Source organism: Tasmannia lanceolata, unplaced genomic scaffold (assembly GCF_043159265.1).
Source record: "Tasmannia lanceolata isolate RefF3 unplaced genomic scaffold, GAP_Taslan_0.1 ptg000016l, whole genome shotgun sequence".
NCBI lineage: Eukaryota > Viridiplantae > Streptophyta > Magnoliopsida > Canellales > Winteraceae > Tasmannia > Tasmannia lanceolata.
The window spans coordinates 14,751,336-14,773,301 of NW_027518693.1; the positions used below are offsets into that span (position 1 = coordinate 14,751,336).

At 37.9% G+C, this 21,966-nt stretch overlaps 1 protein-coding gene across 7 annotated transcripts in view; it reads left to right on the forward strand.

Moving 5' to 3' along the window:
• The window catches only part of TERT (telomerase reverse transcriptase), a 37,724-nt gene continuing 15,758 nt past the window's right edge, over window positions 1-21,966 (forward strand). Inside the window, exons 1-6 of one of the 7 annotated variants that reach the window (XM_077357063.1) lie at window positions 1-600; window positions 2,618-2,695; window positions 11,358-11,423; window positions 11,514-11,715; window positions 19,872-20,428; window positions 21,624-21,750. In XM_077357063.1, the coding sequence (XP_077213178.1) occupies window positions 214-600; window positions 2,618-2,695; window positions 11,358-11,423; window positions 11,514-11,715; window positions 19,872-20,428; window positions 21,624-21,750 (1,417 nt within the window). In that variant the 5' untranslated portion in view covers window positions 1-213. Of the gene's footprint in view, window positions 601-2,617; window positions 2,696-11,357; window positions 11,424-11,513; window positions 11,716-19,858; window positions 20,429-21,623; window positions 21,751-21,966 lie in introns of those variants that run through there. The other 6 variants (XM_077357057.1, XM_077357056.1, XM_077357058.1 and 3 more) reach the window with 6 other exon arrangements.

Here is a 21,966-nt window from a genome sequence, read left to right on the forward strand (position 1 = left end):
GAATTAGATGGTTTGGGTTAGGATTGAGAGATTTAGAGGCAGGTTGGGTTAAGGTTGACCATCATCGGCGAGGGCGCAAGGCTCGTGTTGGGTCGGGTTAGGGACCCTGCCAACCCTAGCCGAACCCGACCTGAGTTGCATCCCTGGTGCTTCTGATGATCCCCATTTATATGAACTCCGGCCCATCCGGAATTTGAATAGTCCCGCTCGACAATGGAAGAAGTCGAGAAGGTTCCAAGCCACATCAACTCCCTATCTCGTTGTCTCCCTTCTCCTTCTCCTCCCTTGAAACTGAAACAGCCTCATAAAAAGATGCCAAATAATAATAGTAAAAAGGTCCCTGAGGTTCTACGACGGGTCTACGGTCACCGCGTTCGCACGTTAGCCGAAACCATCGTATCCTTGCTACCTCCTCCGGAATGCAGGTGCCGTGGCCGGATATGTCTCGGCTGCAGTGGCTCCGACGCCTTTTCCTTTCTCCTCCGGCAAGATGACCCTTCCGACTATCATCGCCTCTTGACTCAATCTTTTGCCCTATTTTCCCAAGATTCGCCACGCATCCTCGTGTTCTATCCCGATCACAACTGGCAACAGGAAAATGTCAAATTTCTCTCCGTTTAATCTTCTTCTCTACTTAATTTTTATTTTATTTTAAGGAAACTGTTGTTTGATCTCTCTTAGATCTGTTTATTTTAACCTTCTGTCAATTTCAAGCTCGGCTTATGTGGAAATTTCTGCCCAGATCATGTAAAATTCGGTAAAAAATTTCGTATCCACGAAATTTCGGCAATTTCTGTGGAAAACCGAGTCAGTCATTTCGGGTTCGGTCCAAACCGACACTGAAATATTTCGGCCGAAATTTCGAATTTCCTCTGAAATTTAAAACCATTTCTGTCATTATCAAATGGATCAAGTTTAGGAAAACGTCAGTTTTCTCTTTGTTTAATCCTCTTCTGTATTTTTTTTCCCAGAAAATGTTGTTTGATCTCTTTTAGATCTGTTTATTTTAAGTTTCTGTTGCTATAAAATGGAACAAGCTTCGGATAAACTAGATGAATAGTGACACAAGTTTAAAATAAGGATGTAAGTGTAAATATCAAAACATGGAGGTGTGGTTTTTTCTTCCTAGGGGCCAAAGGGCAAGAGCTTCAACGGTCTGTGGTAAAATTACTATATTGTCTTGAAAAGATGAGGTTGAAGTGGAATTTCTATAAGGTTTTTTTTTGTTAAGCTGGTTTGCTATTTTGGGGGTATAGTGCTAAAAATCTTTTGTAATTTGTCGAATTTCATCTTCTCTTTTGGGAAAATGATCAAAACCTACACTGTGCTCTCTTGAAAAAACAAGGTTATACCGGACTTTCTAGGAAGTTTTCTTGTTAAGATGGTTTGCCATTTTGGGGGTATGGAGCTCAAAATCATTTCTAATTTGTCTAATTTCATGGTCTCCATTTGGAAAAATGATCAAAACCTACTTAAAAATTGCATAATGTCTAAAACCCAATCACTTACTAGAGTATTTGCTAAAACCTACTTGAAATCAACGCCTTTCCACTAAAGACAGTAAGTATTTTCATAATTTACCCTTCGGTACATGTCGGTGTGTCTATGGAAGCAAAAAGTACATGAAGGGTCCATCCGTTTGTGACCCGATCCGTTCATCTGTTGAGCCTCACTAACGGCGGGCTGTATATTGAAATCTCCAGCATCCAATACCAATCATCTGATTCACCAAGATTTTTGTGTTAATCAACTTTTAGATTTTTGAACGATCCATTTTATAGGACACGATTTGGAGGGTAAGGAATATTCAATGGGAATGCTACTTGTACTTTCAGTGTTTCACTAATATATTTCAATGCTTTACATGTAGTTGGTGATTGGAACTTTTAATCTGATGCTCCACTATACAGCAACTCCAAGTCCTATGCCAAACCAAGATCTCATTCGCAAGATCGAGGCATGCAAAATTAAATGGCTTTAAAGGCACCTTAAAGGATGTCTTTTTTTTTTAATCATGCTTGATTAAAGTTCTAGTATTGTAAAATTTAACATTATAAACAAATTTTTTGAACTATAACCATTACTTTATTTGGAAGAAAAGCAGCCTGCAATGTGTATGTATCACAACAAGCATGAAAATAATTAGCAATAAAAGTACATTAACAAAGTAAGGATCACATAAATCAATATGCATGCAAATATCCATTCAAATAACTGCATTGTTTTCCTTCCTTTCTTTTGTTGAATTTACCCAGCTTCTATTGTGGAGGAAGAAGAATATCTTCAAAGAAAGTTTTGTTGCATAGATTGGTTTCTTACTGTTAACTAACCAACTTCTCCTAAAGCTTAAGCTGTTGGAGAAAGGCGTTATTTATCTTTTATACTTTAACACTCCCCCGCACGTGTGGCCCACTTGGCAAACACGTGGCACATGTGGTCCCACTTTGGGCCGACCATCACATGTGGACTTTTGCTATCTGGGAGGTTTGAACTTGGGACCTTTGGCTCTGATACCATGTTAACTAACCAACTTCTCCAAAAGCTTAAGCTGTTGGAGAAAGGCGTTATTTATCTTTTATACTTTTAACACTTACATTTTTTGCTCTCCTTATTTCAGATTGTCAGGAATACCGTAGAGTTGATGATGTACAATTCAGATGTTTCTTATAATGTAATATGCAATGGTTATGATAAGGCAAGTTTGCTAACTTAATTGTTCAATTTTCATCTTATGTTTCGAGAATACTAAGCATTGGAATTAATTCTGCTGTAGTATTTTCTTCTAATACAACCACTGGCAAAATTTGGACTTGCAAATGCTTTATAGAAAAGAAAATAGTTGAGTTTGTACTTCAATATTATTCTTTTATACTTGATGCTTGTGATGTTGTTGATCTTCCATATCCATTGTCTATCTCTTGAATTGCTTAATATTCTGATGGTATGGTGGTTGTGGATTGTCTTTTTGACATTCTTTTGGTTTTGGTTTATCTTTTAGACATTCCTTCTTTTAGGATCTTTTGCTTTGAAATTTTTATATAGGTGTTTTAGTTAAAGAGAAAGAAATGGGGAAAAAAATGAAAAATTTGATTTTGAAGGAAATAGACATGAGAATACTAGTCAACTCTCTCCTCTTAATATCGATTAGTTGATATCATTACAAAATTACATATGTGCCCAAACTTACATAATTCGCTTAGAAGGCTAATATGAACTCCCAATCTCAGATAATAAGTGAATCACAACTAAAGTCTGGTTTTAAACAACTCGAGTGGTGGAGTAGTGACTTGTGCTGGTACCAAGAATGATAATCCCACATTACAAATCACAGCTGTATAATTAAATGGTAATAATTATCTTGCAATGTTAAGATCTGCCCTATTGTTTGTCACTCAAGAGCAAAGGTAAACTAGGTTTTTTGATTGGAAAGGTTTCTCAACCTGCTATAGATGATCCCAACCACGACAAATGGGGTGTTTAAATTTTCACAATAATGTCGTGGCTCTTACACTCTATGCAAGCTGAGATAAGTAATAAATATATCTTTCTGAGCATAACTAAGAAGATTTAGGATGATGTTGCTCAGTCCTATTCGAAGCTAGGGAATGCGACACTTGTCCTAGGTAAAGAGGAAGATCCATGAAATCAAGCAAGGAGATGCAACTCTGGCTTCATAGTCATACTATGCTACATTACGGAGACTCTGGTAAGGGTTGGATCATTATCAGAGTCATCAAGCAGGTTGTTCCATGGATGCATATAAGCTTAAAAAGACGGTGGACCAGAATCCGGATGCTCGTCTTTGATTTTCTGGTAGGTCTCAACATTGAGTACGATCAAGTTCGCACTCAGATTTTGCATCGGGATCCTTTTCCCACACTGGGACAGGCATATGTATATATGTGCAAGGGAGGAGTGTAGATGGCATGCCATGTTATATCCTGCTGTCCAAGAGAGGTCATCTTTAGTATTTGCATTTTAGAGAGATGGAAAATGGAGAAGAATCGTGAGACTGGGCTACATGGAGAGTGGAGAGATGGTCCCTGATAAGAAAGAAAAGCTGAAATGTGATTATTGCGGCAAGACTAGGCATGTGAGAGAGTACTGCTTGACACTCCAGGGTAGGTCTACTAGGGGGTGAGGTGGGTATTGAAGAGGTGTTTCGAGATTGTATCACACTTTATCGTTGGACACATCCAATGCATCATCTGCCACTATTCCTTCAGATTCTATCACCCTTTCTTGGGCACATATATACTGTCCGGCTCATTTCCCGGCTCACTTGAAGCCCTCTACTGCCACTGTTGCTATTGCCACTACCCACTCAGTATCCTTGGGATTGCTTGTAATGCATCTTTTTTACTTCCTAGTCCCTCTTGGATCATTGATTAAGGGGCATATGATCACATGACGGGCATGCTTGACTTGTTTTCCTCATGTAACGCTTTCTCAATTAGGGAGAAGTTAGGATTGTTGATGGACCTTCGTCATCTATTTTAGACAAAGGTTCCATCTACATTTCTCCCTCGATGTCCCTTTTTTCCGCATTACATGTTCCCAATTCCTCAACTTATCTCTTATCTGCTAGTAACATCATTCCCAACTCCTCAACTTATCTCTTATCTGCTATTAACATCACCAAGTCTTTGAATCCTTGCAATACTTTTCATCCTTCTCATTGTGTTTTTTAGGACCTGGACATGAAGAGAACTATTGACAATCGTAGTGTGAGGAGCGGTTTTACTTCTTGGATGATCAATTACCCAACTTTGTTTTGTTTAACTAGGCTCATAAGTCAAACATATGTGGAAGTCTGCCTCATGTAGATCATCTACTAATATGGCATCAGTGATTAGGTCATCTTTCTTTTCTTTTATTAAAAAGTTGTTTCCCTCTAACCAATAGTTGTGGGGTCTTTACTTCTTGGATGGTCAGTTACCCAACTCTGTCGTGATCTTAGAAGCAGGAACCTTCTCTCAGGGTGCCGCTCTCACCTCGGAACCTCGATTCGGCGCTCCTTAGGAAGGAGCTTCCAGGGAGCGCGACCCCAGAGAGACGAGAACTGCTCTAATGACACTCCCAGCCTGCTTCTATTACTCTATAAGTCCCGCCATCATCAACTTCCCTACATCAAACTCCTCCAACTCTTCAAAGTACTTCATTAGAGCAAGTACAAAGGCTTGTGCATCTTCAGAAGCCACGAGGAACAAGTGCACGCAAATGAAGATGGTGAAGATGGTTAGAAATTAGGTTTTAGATGTATTTAAATTTTGAATATACGTATGAAAATGGGTAGAAACTATTATTTTTGATGTAATTGGATTTTGAAAGATATATAAAGAAACTATTGCATACACGCTCGCATGGCGCTCCCAAACTTAGACTCTTCTAGACCCCACGCTTCCCCGACCCCGCTCCCGCCTCCGCCCCGCACCCGCACCCGCACCCGCTTCGTGCTTCTAAGCACTAGATCTCTCCATAGTGGGATGAAGCTTTAAAAGACCATTTGAGATGAGGTAGTGTTAGAGGATTGGGCCCTTAGAAGCACGAAGCGGGTGCGGGTGCGGGGGCGGAGGCGGGAGCAGGGTCGGGGAAGCGTGGGGTCTAGAAGAGTCTAAGTTTGGGAGCGCCATGGGAGCGTGTATGCAATAGTTTCTTTATATATCTTTCAAAATCCAATTACATCAAAAAATAATAGTTTCTACCCATTTTCATACGTATATTCAAAATTTAAATACATCTAAAACCTAATTTCTAACCATCTTCACCATCTTCATTTGCGTGCACTTGTTCCTCGTGGCTTCTGAAGATGCACAAGCCTTTGTACTTGCTCTAATGAAGTACTTTGAAGAGTTGGAGGAGTTTGATGTAGGGAAGTTGATGATGGCGGGACTTATAGAGTAATAGAAGCAGGCTGGGAGTGTCATTAGAGCAGTTCTCGTCTCTCTGGGGTCGCGCTCCCTGGAAGCTCCTTCCTAAGGAGCGCCGAATCGAGGTTCCGAGGTGGGAGCGGCACCCTGAGAGAAGGTTCCTGCTTCTAAGATCTAGTGACTTCATGAAGATACCGATTCTTCCATTCACTAACACTATTTTTTGAGGGGTGTGAGCATAATAGGATTGGGATTTAATACTGTATTCTAGGAAATATTCCTTTAAACCATGATATTGATACTCGCCACCCTGATCAAAATGAAAGTCTTTGATTTGATCACCGAATTGAGTCTGAACTATTTTATGAAATAATTTTTCAATGTTAATTACTTCTTTGCTATTTTTCATCAAATATATACCCATGTGGCCCGGGAATAATCATCAAAAATAAAATTGAATATCAAAATCCAAAAGTAGACAGAACGGGGGTAGACCCAATATCATACCAAAAGCCTCTTTTGTGCCTTTTCTTGCCACGCCTGCACTTAATCTTATCGCTTTCTGTTGTGTTCATCACTAGATGATTCTGACCTCTTTTTTAAAATTTCTAGTCCCTTATACATCTTTTGTAATTAGGGGTGTCAATGGACCCAGATGGTCCGATGGGTCATCCGAATCCGAATCTTAATGGACAGGGTTTAGGCATATCAGCAGGATCCATGGGCATATTTCGGACCCTCTCCATAAGATCAAAAATTCTTTCGGATCGGATCAAGATATGGCAAAATAATCAATCGGATAGTCACAATCTGAACTCCTTTTACTAAAACACCCTCAAATTATTTCTAACATTAAGTCTTAAAGGAGGGGGGTTTTCGTAAAAATGAACCCTCAGTGGTGATCAAACCATCATCCTCCATAGAAGTTGCAACCGTAGAGCTCGCATCGGTGCATTCTCCCTATGCAATTGATAAATTCGAGCCAGATGATTTCACTGGGTGTAAGTTCTACCTGCAACCCTCTCATATTTCATGTTCTATGTGGAGAAACACAAAACTACGATTAATGCTCAATTCCATCGAATGAAGAAGCCATGACATGACAATGAGGTTCTCACTTTTCTAGTCTCTACAGGACAGATCATCTCCTTGCAGCTCTTTCAATTTATCATTATAGAGCCCAATTTTTTTTCAGCTTCCAATGAACTTTCTTGCCGATTCAGTTCGTTCAAGGTAATTTCTCCCACTGAGTCTAACCATGTTGACCACTAAAATTGCTTAGTGATTGTGGCTACTTCCCATCTATGATTTGGCCGACACTTTGAATTTATCACTGACATATGTGTCCTGCTGTGTCCGACATGACACACGTGTCTACACGTGTCGACACTCCTGTCGACACTTTTAAATGTACTACTAAAATTGTCAGGCTTAATGTGTGCGTGTCATCACGTTTTTTGTACCGCGTCAAGTGTTACATTCTGTTTAATTAATGAATATTTCGTTTACCTCTTTAATTATTAGCTCTTCTCTTCTTTATGTAACATTTGTTGTTATATCCCCCTAAAAGCCTAAGCAACTCTTACTCCAATACTACAGTTTGTATCATATTGGTCTCCTTTTCTCGCTGCATATTAGACTAAAGAGCAGTGTTTAAAAACACGGATTTGACGCGGGACGCGGACAGAGAAAATCCTTGTCGACTCGATGCGGACGTGGCCAAGAACGCGGTTGACGCCGCCAAGTCAGATGAGTCATTATTTTTATAAAAAAATTTATTAAAAAATACAAAAATCCAAACCCATTTAAGTAGGGCCCAACAAATGAATGGTTTGGATCACTTAACCATGCGGGAGCCCACTAAATACTAAAGGACAAAATGAGTTAATTAAAATATCAAACTAGCGTTGTGCTAATATCATTTCTATAGATTTAAAATATTAATTGTTTAGATATTAATCATTTGATACTTTGGCTATGATATTCCAACTATCATTATTTAATAACGTGACAAACTCACCTTTTTAGTTATTATTTAATCAGTTGTCAAAAGCTATTATAATTTCCAAGAAGCTCTCAACAACCAGTTGATTATAGAATAAAACAAGGTGAGTTTGTGTTGAACAGAAGTGCAAGCGTAATAGCCTTTCGAAATAATGAAAAGAGAGGAGTTGTATCTATCAAACAAAAGAGTTAAATCATTGTCTTTATAAATGTTGTACAGGCAGCCAAAACGTGGCACACTTTACGTTGTAGCTAATTCATTTGCTGTAAATAAAAAAATTTCAACCAAGATGGGAAAGTAAAGAAAATGACAAAAACAAAAAGGTAGCAGAAATTGACATTTCACTACACATTACATTGCCTCAAAAAAAAATTTAAAACTCAGTGACTTGGCTCGGAACTCGGACGAGTCGACGCGGATTTGCATTGGCTACGTTTTGGAGTCTCGAACTCGGCGAGTCTTGGGCATTTTGAACACCAATCTAAGTTTCTACTTAGATGAAGTTTCTACTTAGATGTGGCGAGTGGCAACGAATCTCTCGTGACTCCTAAACTCGTATTCCATCCTATAGTATCTTCAAAAAAAAAAGATAAGATTTTAAGGCAAAAATCATACATGAAGCAATAGATCTGTATTTTCACCGCTCATTTTCGTACAAAAAACCCCTCTAAACCCTAGCTCAATGAAGAAGATGATGGGGTGCCGAATAAATCATATGCGTGTGTTGTATTTGATCTGATAATATGTTTTTTTGTTTTCAAAAAAGTAAAAGCCGCCCACACGTACTCAGAGCCCATTTCCCTCTTGAAAGTAAGTCTGAAAAAAAGTAAATGATATATTCTCCCTTCTTTTTTACTTGGGACAGCTCCTCGTGTAAAATAGCAATCATAAATACACTACAGGGGGCTGTCCCGAGTAAAAAAAAGGGTGTTCCGAGTAAAAGACAGGGGATAATACATCGCTTACTCCAAAAATACATTATTTAAATTTTTTTGGGGCAGTGCAATGTGAAGTGAAATGTCAATTCCAGCCACCTTTTTGCTTATGTCATCTTCTCTACTTTCCCATCTTTTTTGAAAATTTTTTATTTACAGTAAATGAATCAGCTACAATGTAAAGTGTGCTACGTTTTGGTTGCCTGTACAACATTTATGAAGACAATGATGTAACTTTTTTGTTTGATAGATACAACCCCTCTCTGTTCATTATTTCAAAAGGCTATTACGCTTGCACTCTTGTTCAACACAAACTCACCTTGTCTAATTCTATAATAATCTGGCTGTTGAGAGCCTTCTTGAAAATCGTAATAACTTTTGAAAGCTGATTAAATAATAGCGGACAAGGTGGGTTTGTCACATTATTAAATAATGGTAGTGGGAATATCATAGCCAAAGTATCAAATGATTAATATCTAAACAATTAATATTTTAAATCTATGGAAATGATATAAGCACAGCCCCAGTTTGATATTTTCATTAACTCATTGTCTTTTAGTATTTAGTGGGCTCCCACATGGTTAAGTGATCCAAACCATACATTTGTTGGGCCCCACTTAAATGGTTTTGGATTTTTGTATTTTTTTAATTTATTTTTTTACAAAAATAACGACTAATATGACTTGGCCGTGTCCCCACCCAGTTGACAAGGATTTTCTTCGTTCCATGTCAAATCCACATTTTTAAACACTGCTTTAAACCATTCTTGAAAGGAAAAAACACAGATAATAACTATCCTCAAAAGACAAATCACATCATGTTTCTATCCTTCAACACCAAGCACTAGAAACCTACACGTGGAGGGTTCTAATCAGATTTAAGATCAGAACTCGCTTTAATACCATGATACAAATCAAGACTAGAAAAAGTAGGGAAGAAAAAACATGAAATCAGAAGAAGAAACAAAGAATAAATTGAACAAGGGAAGAGAAGAGAAGAGAAGGGAGATGGAAGAAGTTCACGTGGATGAAAAACCCCAACCCACAAACTTCTATATTAACATTCAACTCTTCGATTCGCAAAACGTATGGGGGACCACTCACTTAAGTTGAGCACAAGTCGATGCAATTCTCCTAGGAAAAATGAATTTACATAGATACCCACCTTCTATAAAACTTAAATAAAAATCCATTTTGCCCATGTGGCTATACAACCTATATAGATAAATAATGTGGGCCCATTGTATTCTTCTACAAATGCAATGCTGCCCAAATAATACTTTTGAAGTAATCTTCCATCGGATTGCTTTTATACTACTGGAGAACAACTTCCAATAAATAGATCCACTAGAGTTACTATTCTATGATTTTGCAATTTATACTCAGTGATCAACTATTGCTTTTATCAAAGTTCATAGGGGAAGCCTACCTAAGTGTGCACCTTCTTTCAATTTTAGTTGGCTTTCTCACAGTTCACAATGATGACAGACGGACTAGTTCTTAGAATAAAAACCCTTTCCTGTCAGACATGGTGGCCCAGCAAAGAAATTTTCCCTTTTTTTCTGCCATGTACTCCATCACTGATGTGGGTCGCGAACCAATGATTTAGACCATTTAAACCGGGAGGTGGACTCCTTGCCAACTAAAGGGTGCATCTTTTTAGACGCTCAATTGGTCGTCACATAGTTCAACGATGAAGTCGGAGTTGCTACTTCTCAAATATGTACATGAGCCCATGTGCAACACATACATATGCTCCAATTCTAACCCATGTTACATGGATTCTACAAAATGGGCGAAGAATCCATGCCGGACACGTCTCGGGTTCCAATACTTAAGGATTCTTAGCGACACTTCTAGATCTCTTTTATGTGTTTTTCTGAATACTACTACCACAACTTTGCAATTACCGCATATTTCGACTTCCTCCCGCCTTGATTTTTTTACCTGTTTTTTTCTCTGCATAGTTGTATTCTCTGTCCTTTTCTTCTCCCTTTCTGTATTTTGCTTTTGACCATCTCGGTCCTTTTTCTAATGAAATTTTTAACCATTAAAAAAAATGATATCTACTTAATATATTAAAATTTTCTATATATTACTTGTTATAAGTTCTAACCATATTATTATGTAATTTTTTTTTAGATTAAAATATTTTGGCGAATCCACGAATCGTTCTTTTTCTGGTTTGCCAAATCCGACGCTCCATACCCGTGTCGGATTCCGACACTCGTTTCCGTACTTATGCAACATAGATTCTAACAAAAATAGTTTGGAGAGTGACATATATTGTATATGCTTAGGATCTATGAAACCTGTTGCATGAGTTGTGACACCTTTACGCATACATGGATGCTGGTTAACATCTTGCTTCTTTTTTCCGGCATTATTAACCGGTACACTATCAGCATTCTCAATTTTAGACATTTACCCAGCTTGTATGCTAAATTCTTATGGTTATGCAATTCCATCATTCAAACTTTTTAGCTTTTTGTTCTTGATCATATTTCAAGCGACCTGATGTGATTTACTTTTCATTTCTTTCTAGCAGTTGGCTCGTTCCAGCTTGTCCATAAAATATCTTAGTACCTCTGCTTGGAGTCTTCTTTTAACAAGGGTAACTGCTTGGTCCTAGCATTTAGTAGTGTCATTCAGGTGTCCTTTCATTTCTTTTTCTTTCATATGTGCAGAACTATTTGACTTGCAGATTGGTGATGAGGTTATGGTTCACCTCTTGAAATTTGCATCTATATTTTTGTCCAATTCTAGCAAAAATCACCTTCAGGTCACGGGTCCTCCCATGAATAACTCTCTTCAATACTGCAAGTATTCAAAGTATAAGATACATGGGCCACAATCAGGGTGCCAATATCAGCAAACTTCACCTGTCGCTGGCCACATCCAATCTGGTAATTGAGACTGTGTGACTTGTTGATATTTTGAAGTTTATTAGTTGGTTAATTAATCGTGAAATAATACCTTTTCCTTTTGTTTTGGGGTGGGTGGATTTTATACATTTGTGCCCCTGAGATCAATCCGTTTTGTTTAGAATTATTTTGCAAGTTCTTACAGATGGTTTAATTTTAGCAATTTATTCTCTGAATCATAATTTCTTTTTCTCTTTTTCCTGGTAACACCAAATTTTGGTACCAATAATTGCGAAATACAAAGTGTTGTTTGTTATGACATTGAAATTATTTCTTACCGAAAGTGGTTATTTTGCTAGAAAGCAAGGCTATTTTAATTCATAGTCTTTTCATTAAAGTTCCATTACAAAAAATTTCGTTTCTTAATAGAATTCACTTTTATTTCATGCATTGGATTAGTTTATCTTGAAACCATCTTGTCTGTTTTTCACCAATTTTGTTATGGTAATGGTTAATCTAGTAACAATGGTCAACGTGACTAGAGGACTGCGACTCTAACAAAAAATAAATTAAATCCTGGCTTCTATCCTCACCATGAACAGATTTATTAGGGTCCTCCAACATTAAAATTTAGCAATATGCACAAAGCACAGGTTGATTATACCTTTGTTCTTTAGAAAATTACTGTTGTAGCTGAACTAGAATAGCAATCACAAGTTCCAAACTTAATTTATTCCAAAAAAAAAAACCAAACTAATAACTAATAAAAGATAAGGCCATTAAAAAAAAACTAATAAAACATAAGTATAAAACAACAGAGAATAATGTAAAACTGCTCGCATAAACTTCAATTTCGTAACCATCACGAAACCAATTCAAAGACCCTCGTGTAGACCATGTACTTTCCCTTTTGTAAGTCCAAAGCTTTCTTAAATGACTTCTAATTTAGATACTTTCCAATTGTAAAATAGACCCATTGGCTTTTATTTTAGTCCAGATGTTAATATTTTTTGAAAGGTAAGTATATTAAATATATAAAAGGGCCAGGGGCCCAAGAAAATGTACAAGAAGGAATACTAACTCAAAAAAATCAAGAATCAAGGAGGGAGGAAAACTAACCCAAATCTCCTCAGAAACTGAATTATACAATTAGTCCAGATGTTAATCATACCTTAAATAAAAACTTTCCAAAGAAAACTAACCCAAATCTCCTCAAAAAACATAACTTTCTATCATTACATATAATTCGGCCCTAATTTAACCTTGCTACTTAAATTTAAACCTCCTCAATTCAAATTAAAAACTCCTGAAGCTTCTAAGTTTCTCTCCTTTTTCAAAACACAGACTTTCTATATTCATATAAAAAATATTCCTAAACTTCAAATAATAATGACAAAACTAATGAGAATTTTATCTTCAAACTTAATTGATTTTTTTCTTCAATTGTCATCCTTCTCCCATTTCTGTTTTGGCAGCCCTATGAATTGCACTTTCATGCTACATCAGTTCCCTTCCGTTTGGAGAAAATTCGACATTGACAAATTGGAAACTCCATGAAATCGTGTCCATGTTTCAAAATCAAAGGTAAGAGGCCCCTTGATAATCCATTAAATTAAAGGTTACTTATCACTATTGCAAGAAACCGAGGCATAAAATCGTTGACTGTCACCAATTTGGGGATCTAGTTTAGGTGCTTGAAATCTGATTCACTGTCCCAATGATATTCTTTGAGAATCAAGGTTGCTATGAGGCCTGCGTCTCATACTCAAAGCTTCCTTCCATATCTCCCATAACCTTGCACAGGGGTGTTCGTTCGGTTATAACCGAACCGAATAAACCGAAATTTGATAACCGAAATAATTTCGGTTATCAAATTTCGACAACCGAAACCGAACCGATTAAAAATTCGGTTATTCGGTTATAACCTAATAACCGAATAGTGAGAGAAAAGAGGGAAAAAAGCAAAATCTCGGTTTGGATTGGAGGGCTAGGATCATCCTATCGAAATGATTTTTTGAGCACAACCTAATTAAGTTGTGATCAATCAAATGGACGGTTTTGATCATCCTACGGAGTGCTCATATAGCACTTTTTTTTTTTTTGGAAAAATAATGGTTTTTATCTATAATTTCGGTTAACCGAATTTTTTTTGAGATAACCGAACCCGAATAACCGAATTTCCCAAAAAAAAAAAACCGAAACCGAACCGAAAGGAAAAAAAACTGAACCGATCAAACCAATTCGGTTCAGTTCGGTTATTTGGTTATAACCGAATAATGAACACCCCTAACCTTGCAAGATTGCCGCGAGGCTTTTGCGATGTGAGTGCAGTCGGGAGGTGTTTCACCCTCGAGAGAGTTGTTGGGTAAACTAGTTTTTTATGGGGATATCCTCTGTTGAGTCTTCTTCTTCTCCATAGGATGTAAGATGACTTGCGATGCTTTCCTAGGAGCTATGTCACAAATATCTCCGATATTTTCAAAATATATCGTTTTTATCGCGAGATTTTGATAAAACGACAAAATCCCGAACTAATCCCGAGATTTTAAAAATATAGCGATATTTTCATTTTTATCATAAAATATCCCGATAATATCGCGATATATCACGATTTTATCCCGATATTTTTACAATATTTTTGTTTTTTTCTTAAATTTAATATTTTAATATATTTTTTAAATGATTTTAATTTTACCTTTTGTTTCCCGATATAAACCCAAAAAAATTAATATATGCCTAGATTTTCCCTTGCTGAGAAATTTCCGAGAACGACATTTGTGACATAGCCTAGTAGTAAAGAACACTGATCTTGGTTGTTCCTCTCACCCAATCCATTGCCATTAAGGTTACAACCCCCTCTCTCCTCCCCCTCCCCCAAGGTGGGCCTATATCTTTGCGTCTTTGATGAAGATCAATTCCTAGAATCTTTGAGGCTCCAATAGGAAAATGATAATTAGGGATGTAATCAATTATGTTAACCTCGTTGTGACTGATATCTTTCTCATTGATGTACAAGGTGTCACTTGCAAGATAAGTCACAAAGTGGGCTTACGAAGGAGGGCCTAACCAAATGATACGATAGTTTGACTGACGAGTTTAAAGGGTACACCTAACAATAGATAGAAAATGACCAAACTACCCGATATAGGACGATCAAAGGTTGAACTAATATTTTGCTCTGATACCAAATCTGATGCAGGACACAACTGATGGAAGGGTTAATACTTCACTCTGATACCAAATTTGACGTAGGACGGATTACACTTGTATGGAGTTATAATCAGGAAATTTCAGCAACCCACAAAGAATGTATTCCAATCTCACGTACAAAATATCACAAGCTCTCACAATAGTAGCAATATGCATATGAGGAAGAGTTTGGATCTCAAAGAGGGCTTTTGGGTAGGTTTCGAGGTGTGCATACTAGGGGTGGACATGGTTCGGTTCGGTTCCGGGGTATACCCAGAACCAAACCATATGCAATCGGTTCCCAGAATTTGGAACCAGAACCGAACCATATGTCTTTGGAACCGAATCGAACTTGATCGGTTCGGTTCTGGGTTTACCCAACCTTTATTTTATAATTTTTTTCACATAACGATTGATATTTTATTCATTTTTAATAACTTATGATTAAAACTTTAAAAGGCAAAGCAAAACGTTAAAGGGGGGTGAATTTATCCGCAAGCAGTAAGTGTAAAGTCTAAAGCATTTTTTTCTCTCGGAAACCGTATTAGGGGGTGATTTTATCCGATTGGGGGGGATATGATCCTACTCGGTTCTCGGTTCCAGGATCCCAAACCCAAAACCGAACCTCATTCTCACGGTTCCTGGATCCTAGAACCAGAACTGAACCACCAAATCCTAGAATCGAACCGAACCGAACTGAACCAAATAGGCCGGTTCGGTTCGGTTCTTCTTGTTGAACCGGAACCATGTCCTCCCCTAGTGCATACACAAGCCGGGAAGTTGTATATTTATGCTGGGGTTATGTAGACTGTTGTGGTAGATAATATGGGTGAAATGGATGTGTGAAAATTAAGGGTTTGGGCCCTAACATAAGTTATTAGGGTGGGAGAATATTTCCACAAGGTTTATGGTAGGTTTTGAGTGGTGCAAACACATGCTAAGAAGGTGTCGAAGGATGTCGGGAGGGTGTAAAATTAGTTTTGGGACAAAATGAAAAGGGCAAAAAGCATGGATGGGCTTGAATAATGTTTCTTTCTATGGTTAATTTTTTTTAATGGGTATTTTAGGATTTTTGCGTAGAAGATAGGTGAAAAATAATGCAAGAGAGTTTATGGGCGAGGTTGAGGAAGGTTTGGAATTTTCGGGAAGGTGGTTTATGAGAAAAAAATAAGAAACATGAAAGGGATAGCTAGCAAGGTTGGAATCTCACCAACTAAAACCCAAGGCATCACACCGACATAGGCATCGCATCATAGGGAAGATCAAGGCATCACACCTTGGCAAGGAGTAGACCTCACATCCACACTAGAAGCTTTCAAAATATTTGTTCAATCATCATTCATCCCATCTTTCATGTCATCATGGCTAAAAGAAAAGTGCCTTGAGGCTACATATATAAGAAAAGAAAGAGAACCAGAAAATTCTAAAACCCTAAACGAAAAATGATACTTTTGGACTAAAATACCCTATAATGACTCAAAAACTTGCTTCCCCCCAACTTAAAAGTCCCTTAATAAATGTGTGGGGTCCATTTAAAGCAATCATAACTCAAAAAAGATTGGTACCCCTACTATAACTTAAGGAATTCAAAAGACACATAAAAATTAAAATTTGGATCTTAGGATGGTCCCCATCACTACCCCAGTGTAATACTGAAAGTAGCAAAAGAGAGTAGAAAATAAGATTTCTTAGCACCTAGCGCATGTAGAGATGGTGAAATTCTAATGTGGGAGTGCAAAATGAGTAGATTATTCAAGCCAATATGGGAAGAGATGACCAAGATCAGCTGCATACCTGAATAAACTATGTGCCTCGTTTATGCTCTCGGCAATCCCTGCAGTAGACCCCCCTATAGGGGAAATACCGGAGTAAGCAAGATTGACTAGACCAGGAGCACCTCCTTGGGTACTTCTACTGCTGGTTGACCCATGCGAGGCGAGCATGAGCAATAGGTCTCACAGATCACACTTCTTCTATTCAAGATTCTTTATCTGGAACTGGTTCACAAATCATTTCCTTTTATGCGGTTTAGGAGGGCTTTGTTCCCTGGGACTGGCCTAAGATCGTCCTACAAGAAAAAGGAAGGTAACCACTCCCTGGAACACTCAATCCCTCGACAACCATAAACAAATAGATCAGTAAACATGCAACTTCAAAAGGGAATCTCTTCGTAAAACCTATCGATCTAAAGCAAATACAGAGCATGTTGGAAATACATGTTCCTATATGGGCACCATACTGAGTACCCAATTGAATTTTCAGTAATCATAATAATCGTTGCAGGAAAAATAGAAAAACCCAAATAGGGCGGAATTTTTTTTTTGAAAAAATGGCTATGATTTGTGGACACGGACACGAGTGTCGCATGTCGACATGGACACGGGGTGTCCGACATGGTAACCCTCCAAAATTTAGAAACGGGGACACGACTAAAATAGAAACTATGTATATGATCCATTTGAAAAAAAGAAACTATGTATATGATATAACAACAAATATCAGATAAAGAAGAGCTAAAAAGAGTTTATAATAAGAGAATAGTTAATAATAAAAGCTGTAAACACAATATGCAATAATAAAATAGAATGTCACATTTGACACGACACAAAATCGTGTAGCAGTACATTTAAAAGTGTCCAAAGGAGTGTCGACAAGGGTGGACACGCATGTCGTGTCGGACATGGCGAACATGTGTGTCAGGAATAACTTCAAAGTGTCGGCTAAATCATAAGAAAAAAAGAACAAAGTGAAAAAAACCTAGTTGTAGTTGCCAGAAAGCTTATCTCTTCTTGTTCTTCTTCGTCTCCCTTCTTCTCTTCTTCGTCGTCGTCTTCCAGTCGTAGAACAAGTGCCAATGAACTCTTCGTCGAGCGAGAGAGGTCGAGTGAGAGAAAGGGTTACAAGATTTATCTTGAGAGTTAGGGTTATGGGATTTTATCAAGAAGTAGGTTTTTATTCTAGGTAAAAAGGTTTCCCAGAAAGACATTTCACAACTTATCATACATATCCAAAATTAACGATAATGGATTTCTGTAGTTCCGATAGGACTTCCATTTGCGTGTCCCAAGCGTTTTGAAGTTGTCTAACTAGCATTTCCAGAATGTTTCCCGCGTGTTTCCGGGACGTTTCCCAAACTTTTTCTAAGGGTTTCCCCGATTTGTAATAATCATTTCATTTCCGTTTCTGAAACACGTTTCCCGTTCCCCATGATGTTCTCAAAACAATGGTTTGGAAACCCAAAAAACTGGTGATGAAAGAGCAATGACAATTGGTTAGTCATGACGACAAGTTTTAGTAATGGTGTTGGGAAAAAATGCGACAATTCTAGTAATATGAGAGTGCATGGAATTTTTTTCATGGGGTGTTGATATCAATTTTGGTGAAGACAAGGGGAGGGGGTGTTTATAGGAAATAGTAGAAATAATATAATGCGTGGGGGAAGCCTAGAAAAATTAATATGCAAGGGGGTGTCACCATCAATCTGGGGTGATTACTTCGCTAAAGATAATAAAATCAACTGTAGGGATCAATATGGTCTGTGTTATGTTCGACCCCTTGTCCTCTTTTTTAAGTCGGAGGAGTTTTGAAAGAGAATGACATCGGATTTGGGGATAGGAGGGAGTCGAAGTTTGCACTTAGTGTCTGAGGAAATGACTGAGGATCACCCTCATGGGATCTTCGGTGACTGTGGGATCAACATGGACAGTACTGATAAAGAGGAGATTTTTACGAACTAAGAGAGGGAGTGCCATAGAATTGCCAAAGGTGTGAACTGCAATCCAGCTGTAGATGACATCTGGATGGCTGACAAAATGGTCATGGATGGCTTATATGTGATACCGAGAAAAATAGGTTGACATTGTTCCAGTTCATTGGGTTGGTCACAGGTAGTCCAATTCCTTGCCGCGATGTCAAGACTGAGATATGATGACATGTTCGGAGAGATGGTTATGGGTGCAGCCATGCTGGAGTGCCATCGTGTGAAGATTATTGCTGGCAGTGGGGGCGACAATGTCGTGGGGTCAGGGCTAGATGAGAGGCAATTGTATGTAGGCATGTTTTGTGTTTCTGTTTGTGTCTAAGAGAACAAGGAGGGACTGGATTTGGCTTCGGTGTCAAAGACGAGTTGGTGAGGCTGCTCGTGTAAGAGGAAGGCTGTGGGTTTTGCAGGGTTGCTGTTGAGGGTGGGTCTTGGTGATGATGAATGGCAGATGCAGAGAGCATTTTCTTTGATTGGTTATAACTTATAAGGATAAGCAGACGTCTAGATTGGCCAACTACCCAATAATGAATCTGTTATGGTGAGGGCTATGTGTGATTGACCTGCTCTGATAACATGTCAAAGAAATGGTTTCACTAATCTTGGTTTTAAACTTTTAATTAAATACTAAACCGTAATGAGTGTTTATATAAAAGGGCTAAACATAGTGAGGGATAAATGTGAAAATAGATATATACTTAGAATGATCCTAATCTATGTTTATCCTAAATTCCTAATCTAGGCTAGTCACCATACAAAGAAGCGCCAAAGAAATCACTTAGTGTATGGGAATGTGTGTATAACTTCCCTTCCCTAAGGTATACTATGCCAAATTTTCGAAGTGTTACAAAAAAAGCCCAAAATTCTCAAATTTGTCCTCATATACCATTCCTTCCCGTTGGATGTGAGTAATTCGCCAAAAATTTCACATGTATGGAACAGACTCATAAGACTTCTCTTTTAATCCAGATTCCAATCATACTTGAGAATAGAAACTTTCTAAAGGAAACTCTAAAAGCTTCAGACAGTCCCACCTTTTTGGAAAGAAAGACATTCAAAAACCCAAAAAAAACTATTCTTAATAATTAAATAAGATCTTAAAATCAGTTACAATTGTCTCTTTTAAATACTCATCGTTCTCCAATTTCTGTTTTAAAGGACCTATAAATTTGTATTGCTTCACTTATATTCGTTAAATGCTTGAATGGAATACTTGATGAGATGGTGTTTAATCAGGACTTTATTTTAGGACCACGAAAGACTGGGAGAGTTGATATTGAAGAGACATCAAAGTCGGATGCACCTATATCTGTGAACCAATCCGGCCGTTCATTGGGCACTTGTAGTTACCTCTTGCTAGGACAACGGAAGAAGAGGAGAATTGAAATTGAAGGGAGACCAAAGATGGATGGTGCTATTTCTGGGCTGCAACCCAGTGGTTCATTTGGTATTGGTAACTTCATGGGTTCTGCTACCCATGAAGTTGATGGAAAGCCCAGAAAGCGTAGAAGACCATTTAGTTGGCAACGTCGCAGAATACGCAGGCAGACAAAATCCCCTGAAGAAAATGTGATTAGGAATTGTGCCTCAATTTGTAATGCTGAAGAGACTCCAAATGGAAAAATTCAGCAAAGCTCTGAGCTAAACCTGGAAACTCCTATTTCCTTGGACAGGAATACTGAATTTCTATCTGTGAGTGCATGCAACAATAAAAGTCTATGTAGTTTACCAGGTGATATGTGCCAAAATCTGCCTTCTTCCATGGATTCTGAGCAGCACCATACTCTTAAGGTTCAATCTAAGAAGGTAAGCCTGACTTTGCGATACCCTCTAACTTGAATACTTGTTCCTGTGCTGTTGGCTGCCGTTGCTATCAAACATACTAAACTATCATATCTGCAATTTAATGGGGCTGATTGGTTTGCTGATAGTAGATCTGGGATAAGAATTTTGTCTATCTCTTCTTCTGCTTAACCTTGAATGTGGGGATAAGTGCAATCCAACTCTTGACTTGCACTTACTCCTGCTTCTTGGGGATAAGGGGGAGAATGGCGGTACATGGGATCCCTATTCCAATATTCAAATGCCCAACCAAATCATAGATCAAGTGGGATTGGGGGATTCTTAGAATTTTGCAATTCTATGTCCTTTCATACTAATTTTGTACTTTGTTTAGTCTTACTCGGAATTTATTTTAACATTGAATCCCTATAGTCATCCTCTGACCAGTCGACAACGAACAAGGGAGTCAATAAGCAACAAAAAAAACAACTAAGGCTAACTGTCAACACCCTTGGCCCCGTTGCCTCTTTAGGTCTACTTGTTAAATATTACCAATTTGATGATCTAGAAACTGGAACATCCTGTTCAGGATTTGTCTACAGTCTACACCTGTAGAATATGATGTGGAACAGTTTGGAGTGTGTTAGTGCAAATCATAGATCAAGCGGGATTGGGGGATTCTTAGAATTTTGCAATTCTATGTCCTTTCATACTAATTTTGTACTTTGTTTAGTCTTACTCGGAATTTATTTTAACATTGAATCCCTATAGTCATCCTCTGACCAGTCGACAACGAACCTGGGAGTCAATAAGCAACAAAAAAAACAACTAAGGCTAACTGTCAACACCCTTGGCCCCGTTGCCTCTTTAGGTCTACTTGTTAAATATTACCAATTTGATGATCTAGAAACTGGAACATCCTGTTCAGGATTTGTCTACAGTTTACACCTGTAGTATATGATGTGGAACAGTTTGGAGTGTGTTAGTGCAATGATGTCTATGCCCTTTCAATTCATACTAGGGTTTTTTTTTTTTTTTTATACTTTGTTTAGTCTTACTCACAATTTATTTTAACATTGAATCACTATAGTCATCCTCTGTCTCGTCAACAACGAACCTGGGAGTAAAATAACAACAAAAGTGCTTTTGGAACAAGAAGTCTTATTTTTTCAGTAGCTGTTTTTATACTATATGCATTTAACATTTCTATCCTTCGCAGGTAACATCTAATTGCTTTTGCTCCCTGATTCTGCAATCACCACAAAAATTTCGAAGGGTAGCTCAAATTAAGAGACGATATATGTTCTACAACTCTCACTTCTCTCATTCTATTTTTCCAAGAAGTCGTATCCTTTCCCCCTATTTCCACATTTTCAATTTACATGCGTGGAGCTGATGGATTTTTCTGTACAATGTTGTTTGGGTTGATGTATAACGATTGGGATGCGTGGGGGCCATGGTCCACCGGAGGGTCCGTGTGGCCCATTAGAACTTTAATTTAATTTTAGTTAGATTTCTCTTTTATTTAAAATTTATGGTACTTCGGAATTCATATTACTTTC